This window comes from Asparagus officinalis, chromosome 4 (genome assembly GCF_001876935.1).
Source record: "Asparagus officinalis chromosome 4, Aspof.V1, whole genome shotgun sequence".
Classification (NCBI taxonomy): Eukaryota; Viridiplantae; Streptophyta; class Magnoliopsida; order Asparagales; family Asparagaceae; genus Asparagus; species Asparagus officinalis.
The window spans coordinates 138995933-139007085 of NC_033797.1; the positions used below are offsets into that span (position 1 = coordinate 138995933).

Genomic DNA, 11153 nt, shown 5'->3' on the forward strand with positions numbered 1-11153 from the left:
ACGATCAATTGAAGACTGATTCATGATAACAGAGTCTTCTTGGTTGTATCCAGAGTAACAGGAAATAGCAACAATTGCATTCTTCATTGAAAATAAAAGGAAGAAGATGTGTTAGCAATGTACCGAGAAGCAACCATATAAAGAAAAACAACAAAAACTCAACAGGCTTCTTACGATGCCAGCGGGAAGCTGCCGAAAATGTAAATGCTCCATCGCACGGGTAGTGACAAGAGGCTTTTGTGGATAATAAAGAACATAGGCTAATGTATCCTGAGAAATGAAATGCATTAGTATCCATCAAAAATTTTCATGATACGAACTGAGGTGTAGACGCACCATTCTCAGCTGATAATTTGTTACATAGATTCCCATAGCTTGTTTACCCATTGCTGATTGGTATGTATTACGGGGACTCTGCAATGCAAACAAAATGTTATACATAGAAATAGGAAGTAAGAAGCCTTAGAATGCCATTAAGGACTTGCTGATTATGTACCTGGTTATGATCAGGGAATGGGATGATTGATGCACAAACACCCAGTATCAGTGATGGGTGGATCTCACAATGGGTATAAGTTTCAGAATATGCTTCCTCAGGATTTTGCCTCGCATTTATAAGATCCTATAATATATGACACGTCAGGTGAGAAGGCTCTTAGAAAACATTTATATGAATGTCGCTTCTATGTGCATACATTCCAGGAGAACTAAGAAGGTTAATAACCCAGATGCTACCTGGAAATGACAGGTGATTTTGACTCATGCATTTTCATTGTATTTCCAAGGAGAAACATCCTATCAGAAGTGGTACATTTATATAACATCTTTGTTATCCTTATTTCATGTATACAATTCCTTTATAAACTAACTGATTAAAGCTCCGACATGAACAAAATGCCAGACTTGTATAAAAAAGATGACAATATTAAACTACTGAGCATATAGTTATTACATGGTAGTTCAGAATCAGGAGAACTCCCCCAAGTGCAAAATTGTATAAAACTACATAACAAAGGGGGAAAAATGCAAAGCTGCATCACATGATTACTGATACCAAACAGAAAAAAGTTATATGTTATCCCTATTTCATTTGCAGGATTTCATACTCCTTTACAACCTGACTGGTTAAACTTTTAACTCAGTAAAAGAATGCCAGAGTTCTACACAAAGGATCAAAGGATTAGGTAAACTACTGAGTGTACAGACATTATATAGTTAAAAGTCGGGAAAATTCCAACAAATGGATAATCATATAAAACTATACAACAAAGGGGAAGGAGTTTAGCTGCATCACATGGTTATTGATGCAAAAGGGGAAACAGATATGTAATAGAGGAAGCACTCTCTTTGCTATCTTTATTCCTGGTGTAGGATTTCATACTCGTTTACGGCCTGACAGATTAATGCTCCAACACAATAACACTGTCAGACTTTTACAATAAAAGACCATAGTTTATGTGTACTACTGAACATATAAATATTAAAGTTAGTGATGAATCAGAAAAGGTTTCCACAAGTGCATAATTGTATAAACATTATGTAATATAACAAAGAGGGAAATTGTTTAGCTGCATCACATGATCATTGATACAGAAGGGAGGAAAATAATATATCACAAAGGAAAGAAGCTCACATTGATAGTCATGGATATCATAGTAGTTTCTTCTTCCTCGGTGTCAATGTACTCTATGAACCCTTTAGCAACCAGATCGTGCCAACCTTCTTCCGGAGCTTCCTGCACCCAGAGAAAGTAGTATGAATTTAACTGAAACATAGAACATGAAAAATGTACGTCTTTTGAACTTTGAAAACAATACCCTTTGCTGCAGAGCTCGAATATGTTTTTTCTTTATAAGTAGCCTCTGTTTTTCTACAATAAATAGTGGACGACTGCATCGACCATAATCTGTATAGAGTCGTAGTTCCTTCAGACGAATGTCCCGAATGACTCCCACCTCAGTGTTCACATCAATCTAGAAAGAAATATATCAGTTAGCAGTACTCCACACGAAGATATTGAATATTTTTTTTCCAAAAGTGGGTAGTATTTCATAAGGTACAAATTCAGCAGCAATGACAGTGGATTTTTCCCAAGCCTGACTAGTCAAGCCAACATCCACAATTAGGCTGTTTGTAATTTATTATATAATTTCTTGGAACAACACCAGAAATGTATTTATTTTTTTCACTAACAATGATATGACTGCCAACTCTTACGGTCAAAAAAATGTTTTGCCATTTGGAACCCAAAAAACTCTTAAGTCATATGGTAATTTCAGTAGAATCCTAACATGAGGAATTCAAATCAACCAACTTAAAACTGAAGAGAATGAAGCCTCGTTAGCCAGTTAGATTATTCATTGTCCGATAGATGTTCTTAAGTGACAAAAACATTAACTGCTGGTTATGTATGGATTCACACAAATTTATCGTATTCGACCGAAAATGGTTGAAGAGTCCATGAGTTGACAAAATTTTCATGTTCAATGTTAAGGCTTTTACATATATAATATATACCCCTCAAATCTTCTCTATTCTAAAAAATACTCCACAAAAAATCTCTCACAGGATTAGTGTTGAGTCGGTAAGGGAATTGAGAGGGTTAATTATGCAAACATGGCGAAAGAAAGTCATTTTGATTATGCCTCTTAGCTAGAAACAGCAAGAGAGGGTTAATTATGCAAACATGGCGAAAGAAAGTCATTTTGATTATGCCTCTTAGCTAGAAACAGCAAAGCATGTCCTGTCTATTCTCAACACATTAAGAAAGTCATTTTGATTATGCCTCTTAGCTAGAAACAGCAAAGCATGTCCTGTCTATTCTCAACACATTAACAAAGAAGGGTAAAAAGTAGGCCCTACACAACCTGGGTCTAAAATAATGGTCCAGGAGCCATTTCTTGAATACGAAAGAATTAAGGATGAATATCCACACAAATAATAATAATAATAATAAGGTCCAATTCAATTAACACTCTTCCAATCAATTCATTAGGATTTAATCTCAAGGGTCCCCAGCAGGCCTGATGCAGTTTAAATCTAAATAAATAAATTTCTTCCGTCAGTTGTCAACAGAGTTAAAAACTAGACAAAATGGATATAAATACAAGTAGATGTAAGTCTTACTATGTTTTCCAGCCACTCAATCCTGACTATTAATATAAATTAGAATATATACTCCATGTGTTATATTAGTATATTGATAAAGAATCACCAAAAAGGACTCAACACTCAAGGAGAAAACAGATACAACCTCCAGATGCAACACTTCCCGCATAAACGAAATGGAATATGCAAACTATAGATAAACCAACAAGAGCCATCACCCATCATACATTTAATGATCCCATAAGGCTAACATTAGTGTACCATTTCTATGTTCTAAGCACAACTATTTTTCTCATGAAAGGATATGGAATGGTAAAGTAAAAAAGGACAAGATATGCAACAATGGTCAACAGAATATTCTACATAAGAATAAAGGACCTAATACAAGATATGTGACTATCGTTAGAAGTTTCATCATAGAGACAGAGGACCTAAGTAGCTGCCCCCCAAAAAAAAAACAAAAGTAGCACAAGGAGAGAAGAAGTTCTTCAATGGAGAGAACAAGCTATAGAATCTATCGTGGGAATTTAGTGGAACAGACATCCAGATAAAGATATAAAAATTTTCACACTACAGATGAAACCTGATGAGATGGAACCAAAAATGTAAAAGACATTTCACTGACAGTATTCCAGAGAAATAATGAAAACTGAAAATGTATGGAATTTTTTGAACGGTGATGTGTACACATCATAGGCTCACAAAACCCATCTAGGGTAATCTGAGGATAGGAAAGATGTGAATCCATACCTGTCTCCTTAATTGTCTCAAAGTCTTCACCAGGAGTTCAGGATTTCTGTGAACACCAACCCAGCAGCCATTAACAAAAATCTTAGTTGCTTGAGGAATAACAGCTGGAGATATTTCCTGCAAAGAGCAAAAAGAAAAGCAAACTTCAGTAGACGAAAACCTGCGACAAGAAGGTACCCTATAACCGCCAACAAGATACCATTTTGAGCAACTACAAGCTTACAAAAGATACAGCTCGCATTCACAAGGAATAAAAAATGCATACCTCAAAGTTTTCTGTACTCCACTCCTCCAAAAACTCCAAAATTGGATGTGCAGCTGATCCCACTGTTATGTATACCATCAGAGCAAGGTTCTTCACCAATCCACAAGCCTGACAAACATACAACATTCAAATGTTAGCATATAAAGTATTCGCGCGTAATTAAATTGTTCTCCACAGTCTATGTGACAAAATCCAAGTTAAATTATCTACCAAGGCCTGTTACCTTGCAAACTGTACAAAACCACTCTTTCGCAAATAACCTATCAGCTCATGGGCTCAGTTGATTTCAATTAGATTATCAGCTTAAAGGATCTAAATATTAAGAGCTTTTTGTCAAAACAAGATCTGTACTATCTAACAAGAGTGTTTTTGCACCGATCAAACCCTGTCGCTTCAGGTGTTCAGCAGGACACATCATTCCCAGTGACAGCTGGCGAGGCTTAGCCAATTTTCCTGGTCAGTTAGCACAAAAGCTCCTCAAATCAGAAATATGTTCATAAGAATAGTGATATCACATGTAAACTGTGAGTTCAGCTTAGTGAATACCTTCACGGCCTATAGGAGAGTTCAATCTCCGCAAGTGAGAGAGAGTAGATGCATAAGTTAGACGATTCAACACCTACCAAATAAAAGTCTCAAGTGAATATCTTATCGAGCAAATAAACAATATAAAGTGAAGACCTTAGAAAAGCAATGAGAAAGGTAACCTGTGAAACCCCTGCCCTGGTACCAGCTTGATTAGCCTGTCCCCAGTTTCCAGTAGCAAGAGAGTACTTAAGACCACTTGTGATAGTTTTAGCTTTAATAGCAAATTGCAGATTGACATCTTTTCCATTGTCCACACACTGCTCACGTTGTCAATGCAAACAAGTTAGCAACAACATGAAAACTGCTATAAGCTGAAAATATTTGAGTCACACTTGCATGCAAGTGTTAACCTTTTGAACATAAGATCGCACATCCCGGGTCAATTTTCTGAAAAGCTGCAAAACAAATAAATATGATATAATCAGGTCATTCCAGAAACTAAAAAAGAAAAATCAAACTCCCAAGCCTCATTGACAAACCATTCTAAATAAGCCTCCAAGCAATGGACCAGCAAGGTCAAGTCGTTTGTTTCCATAATGATCCCTATCATCCTCAGGTCTTCGGCCAAGTGCACACAGCAAAAGCCGATGAATGATATATCTAAAACAAGTCACAGATGACAAAGGTCAAAAGCAGTGCCCCGTATGTTGCCAACAAAAAATCTCCCAATAAAACAGGTAGATAAGATACCCAAAATAGTATGCTTTTTTTGTCTCACAGTACTCCCCAACACCAACATGAGGCAACATCTCTTTTTGAAGAATTTCTCTTGCATACCTGAAAATAAAAGAGAGAGAATGGTAAATGCAACGCGAAACAAATGATAGTGAAATAAACAACATATAATCACAAAAGAAAGGTGTTCTAAAAATAAACATACTTAATCCTCTTCTCCTTTGTCACTCCAACAGTTGCCCCACGCTTTCCTATATAATCCAATGCAACCTAAAAGTTTCCATGACAATGTTTAGATATATTCTCATTCAACCCAAAAGTAAGCTATACAAAGTAAAATACACAATACAAGATTAGTGCATCCCATTCTACTCAAAAGTTGGAAGAAGTATTCTGACCACAAAGAAACAGCTAATACACCACCTCCTTTAATAGCACTTCTCTTATATAAGTTCGACAGATTTTTTTTAGCATATTACATAATTCTTCATGAAACTTTTGAGTTATCGCATGGCTAACTAACATTTGGCCTATAGAGGCGTATTCTCAGAAAGTAACATGCCATCCTGATGATAAAAGGAACATTAGCACAAGATACACCAGACAGAACAACATCAGGAAGAAAATAAAAAATTCAACACAAGTATCATGACAAACAACCATCAGCTCTAACCTACAATCTAAGACACCTTGTAAAGCAAATCTAACTGTGAAATTTCAGTGTCTGGTCAGATAACAACTAGTTGTGAATCTTGTGATAAGAATATGACTTTGCAATATCCAGATTCTGCACATCTCTAGAAATTAGAATGCTGTAGCTTCTAGTTTGTAATTTATAACTGTGCACTTGGTAATTATGTTAAAGAACCCCTCTTGAACCAGGGACTAAAGTTACCAAATACTGTAATCCAATTACAGAAAATCCACCTGTTGGTTTTGAATAACAAATGCTTCTTCAAGTGAGGGCCGCAATAGCTCCATCATTTGTGTATCAGAAAAATCATAACATATATGCTCCAATATATCTTTATCAGCAACAAAACCCAAAGCTCGGAAAACAATTATTATAGGGATATCCGCCCTTATATATGGAAGTGTTGCTCGAATATACTGTCCCGAAGAACCCTGCAAAGAAATTGAGCACATATCATGTATATGCCATGCATTTCAAGTATACTAATAAGCAACCAAGTTCCGGTGGTAAACTACTGACCCCTTTGGCGCTGGTACGAGAGAGCATGCGTACAAACATGCTGCTTGCAGGCCTATTCTGGTTTTCCGCCATAGAACGGACTTCAGCCACATACGCAAACTTGTTGGGCTGTCTTTTCTTAAAGACATACACATGATTCGTGCTCATCTTTTCCTGTGCAATCAAAACCTTCTCACTTCCATTGATTATAAAATACCCTCCTTGGTCATACGGGCATTCACCAAGCTCAGTCAAATCTTTTTCAGAATTCTGATACAGCGTGCAATAACTCGACCTCAACATTATGGGAACCTGAGTTTCGAAATGAAACAATCGTAATTCGCGTTTCTATCAGAAAAAAATCAAGACATTTATTGTAGTACGCATACTTTCCCAATGAAGACTTTAGTGAAATCTTGGGTCTCTGCAACTTCCTCACAGTCATGACCTTTCTTTATGATTTTTTTAGTCACATCAACATACAAAGGCGCCGAGTACGTCAAATTCCTCAACCTCGCCGCCTTCGGAAACAAGGTCTGAGTCTCTCCGTCCGATTCCGTCATCATCGGCCTACTCAAATAAATCTGACCGAACCCGATCTTATATATCGTCTGCAAGTTAACAGCCATCAGTTAGGGTTCGCGTTAGGGTTAGGGTTTAGAGCACGAAATCGAATCGGGTACCTCAACGAACTCGGACTGGCGGTGGGACTCGGGCCGGATCTCGATGTCGGCGGACTCATCGACGATCTCCTGCATCGTGTTCTGGATGAACTCGTCGAAGGAGTCGAGCTGCTGGCGGACCAATCCCTTCTCCTCGAAGTAAGCGCTGATGACCGCCCACGCGTCCTCTTGAGTGATCTCCTCCTCCTCCTCCTCCTCCTCCGCCTCCATCATGTACTCGTCGTTCATTTCCATCGTGATGGAAACCCTAGGTGGCCCGAATCGAGCTGGAGGGGTATCGAAAACCCTAGGTGGAGATCTGGAGTTAGGGCTTTAGCCGAATATAGTGGTGAGATTTTGATCTTTAGGGTTTACTTGTTTCTGTAGCGATGAGGAGCGCGAGGGATCGGCTTTCGCTCTCGCCTATCTTTGGCCCCACAAGACGACAAACCGGAACTCAGAGAAACTGAGAGGGTATATATACGTAGGAGGGTTAGTCACTTAGAACTTAAAATTAGAACTGTGATAATCAGTGGGATAAAATTTTAAGGTGTTAGTCACATAGAACTAAATCTAGAACAAAATTTTAAGGTGTTAGTCACATAGAACTAAAACTAGAATAAAATTTTACAGTGTTAGTCAAAGCAGAACTTTAACAAAACTAGAATTGGGATAATTGTACAAAATTATCCCACTTTTTTTATTTTTCTATACAAAAATAAGAGTTCTAGTCTCTCAAATTATTCCAAGTTTTAGCTTGGAACTATGTGGTAAAAAACTAGAACTCGTATTTATTTTATTATTTTTTATTTTTTTTCTTTACTTATTTCCTATTATGGTTATCACCATCATTAAACCATCATCATAATAATAATTGTCAATATCTTATAGTCTAACCAAAAGTTATTTAATAGTAACGAACATTCTTGTAAGCAATTATCAATTAATAGTAGTAAGTTTAAAATACATAAATAGTATTTATATCTTCAAAATGCATAAATATATACTTCATGATTATAAAAATTTATCCCATGTTATTTTATCAAAATATCCCGCTTCACAAAATTGTTCCTAGTTATCCCACTAAAATATCCTACTAGCGAAATATTATTCCATTTTAACAATTATCCCATTTTGCATGAAAATGTCCCAATTGACTAACACCCCCGTAGAGTTATCCTTGTCATACCAGGAAATTTCCTCCATTGTCGTCTATGTAGCACAATCTCCATCATTCTTATAAAGTAGACATAAATCACCACCAACTCACATTTTCTCTCCTATTTTATGAGGATAGTGATGATTGTGCCACGTCAAAGAGGAAATCCACATGGATACTCATTAATCTCATATATGTATATACGTATCTATATACCAATGCAAAAAAAATACGGTCAAATAATGTGCTGGACCGGGCCCGTGAAAGAACGGTCAAAGATAATTTAGGGTTAATTTTACCGAACCCCCTTGAACTTCGGGTTTTGTTGCAAGTAACCCCCTAACTTGGGGGTGTGTTGCAAGTAAAACCCTGAACTTGTTGAGGTTATTAATATGTGAGTATAGTTCTATGTTGGATAATAATAAAAAGTGATGATTGTAAAATAGTAGTTAGAACCAGTACCTAGTAGTTATGTATAGCTAATGGTTAAAATTTGTTTCGGCTAAATACCCATATTGGTATTTTAGTTCAACCTCATTTGCCAAGAAGGTATTTTAAATAAAAAAACGGCGTTAAGGCATTTTAATTGATTAAAATTACCAATTAGGTCTTTTTTTCTCGTCGGCGACCACTTTTCCGGCGAGAACTCGTCACGTGCGTGACACGTGATGACTTAATCTGTATAAATACTCATATTGATATTTTAATTCAACTCAATTTGCCAAGAAGGTATTTTAAATAAAAAATCGGCGTTAAGACATTTTAATTGATTAAAATTACCAATTAAGTCTTTTTGCTTGTCGGCGACCACTTTTCCGGCAAGAACTGGTCACGTGCATTTTAATTCAACCGGTTTTCTAACGTGGTAGTGGCAGGAAGAATAAGAGTCGATGCATTTTAAAATCCCCCATTTCTAAAATTGGTAAAAAAATTAGCGAAAAATTCGTGGAGAAATTACCGTATAAATAGAACCTCTTTCTCTTGCATCGATCCATGGCCGCGCCGGCGGCAATCTAGTCTGCAGTGATCTTCGTCTTCTCACTCTCTTCTCTCCGAATTCCTATGGCGTTTTCTTCTAGAAGTTCCTGGAATCGGGGGTTTTGGCTGCTTCTGTTAGCGGTAAAGGTAAGATAATTGAGTTGGATCTGAGATCTGGAGTGAATGCGTGGAAGTTTGATCTTTGTTTTGAAATGTTTAGGGTTCAGGTTGGTTCGTTTTGGACTTAAATTGTGATTAAGCCACATCAACAGCTAAAACCGAGCCACATCCGCAAACCGAGCCACATCATTAGCTAAAACACAGATTAAGTCATCACATGCCACACACGTGACGAGTTCTCACTGGAAAAGTGGTCGCCGACGAGAAAAAAGACCTAATTGGTAATTTTAATCAATTAAAATGCTTTAATACCGATTTTTTATTTAAAATACCTTCTTGGCAAATGGGGTTAAATTAAAATACCAATATGGGTATTTATACAGATTAAGTCATCACGTGCCACGCACGTGATGAGTTCTCGCCGGAAAAGTGATCGCCGACGAGAAAAAAGGACCTAATTGGTAATTTTAATCAATTAAAATACCTTAATACCGATTTTTTATTTAAAATACCTTCTTGGCAAATGGGGTTGAATTATAATACCAATATGGGTATTTAGCTGCGTACATAGGGCCCCTGACGAGTAAGTTCAAAGTTTAAAGGGTGTTTTGGGGTTATTTGAGATGAACAAAGTTTAAGGCATGTGTAACACCACCTAAAATTTTAGAGTGTCATGTGAAATTAACCCGATGATTTATGGGTTAAATTAAGGTTTAATTTCACAAAACATACATGAATTTTGGGTGAACTTTTTGGCGGACTTTGCATATGGCACCTTTAACTTTTTCAGCACACAAGACACTTTTAGTAATTTCTTCATTGGACTGTTTGACGCAACAGTGAAAATAAAGGAAGCCTTACCACATGGACTTCCTTAAAAATAAAACACTAAAAACTAGTTATGGTCTCTTCAAAAGAAATTTTTATTCTAAAAGATGACAGGCACTACCAAATTACAAAGTATTTAAAGTAAAACCCTAAAAGAAGAAGTTTAAAATAAAATTACTAAATTTTACAACAATAAATAATAAAACAGTACTACAAATTTGAGGCCCTCAATGATCTCAGATGTCCAAAAAACAGCGGACCTCATATCAAAGCTATTAGCCTTGCTCGTTGGCCTATTTTCGCTTGAGTTGTGCAAAATTTGGCCCTTCAGAAAACTTTGATTTATTGATCTTACATAACTTTTTGTCCTACATCAATTTCTCTTATGTATAATGTTGATGTCAGTTATCAAATAGGTGATCGTCTGCAAGTTCATGGATTGATCAGGGTTCATGCTCTCCTTCTAATGAATGAATCCAGGAGACATTGTTCTTCTCTGCACAAGAAAGAACTCGTAAGAGGCCGGAGTTGGGTTCTCTGACGATCAAGTTAGCAATTGATTTTGAGTTGAGGAGTATTAAGTCAACTTTTAATTTTTTTAAAATAAAATACTAGAGAGATCTTACCTCATGCAGTGCCTCCCCTTTTTTTAGTGATTCTAAGGAGTAAGAAGGCAACTTGGGCCGAGTCTAGCTAGGCAGCTGAGTCGGCAAACAGCTGAAAGGTATGACTGCTGCAGAAGATGGGTTATCTAGGTGGTTAATGCTAGGCGACAACACCTGCTTAGTGTTGACGGGACCTGATAAGTCATAAAGACTTTGTTGACTG

General features: G+C 36.8%; 1 protein-coding gene across 1 annotated transcript in view; it reads right to left on the reverse strand.

Moving 5' to 3' along the window:
- LOC109839540 (DNA-directed RNA polymerase II subunit RPB2) overlaps positions 1-7686 on the reverse strand; it is an 11171-nt gene extending 3485 nt beyond the window's left edge. Inside the window, exons 1-19 of the mRNA XM_020408018.1 lie at positions 7262-7686; positions 6968-7189; positions 6600-6890; positions 6314-6511; positions 5592-5656; positions 5402-5488; positions 5191-5311; positions 5062-5106; positions 4831-4968; positions 4670-4742; positions 4497-4576; positions 4124-4231; positions 3859-3975; positions 1818-1973; positions 1634-1735; positions 497-622; positions 337-414; positions 175-270; positions 1-81 (exon numbers count right to left, since the gene is read on the reverse strand). The exon at positions 1-81 is cut by the window's left edge and continues 177 nt beyond it. Of these exons, the coding sequence (XP_020263607.1) occupies positions 1-81; positions 175-270; positions 337-414; positions 497-622; positions 1634-1735; positions 1818-1973; positions 3859-3975; positions 4124-4231; positions 4497-4576; positions 4670-4742; positions 4831-4968; positions 5062-5106; positions 5191-5311; positions 5402-5488; positions 5592-5656; positions 6314-6511; positions 6600-6890; positions 6968-7189; positions 7262-7495 (2418 nt within the window). The 5' untranslated portion in view covers positions 7496-7686. The remainder of the gene's footprint in view (positions 82-174; positions 271-336; positions 415-496; positions 623-1633; positions 1736-1817; positions 1974-3858; positions 3976-4123; positions 4232-4496; positions 4577-4669; positions 4743-4830; positions 4969-5061; positions 5107-5190; positions 5312-5401; positions 5489-5591; positions 5657-6313; positions 6512-6599; positions 6891-6967; positions 7190-7261) is intronic.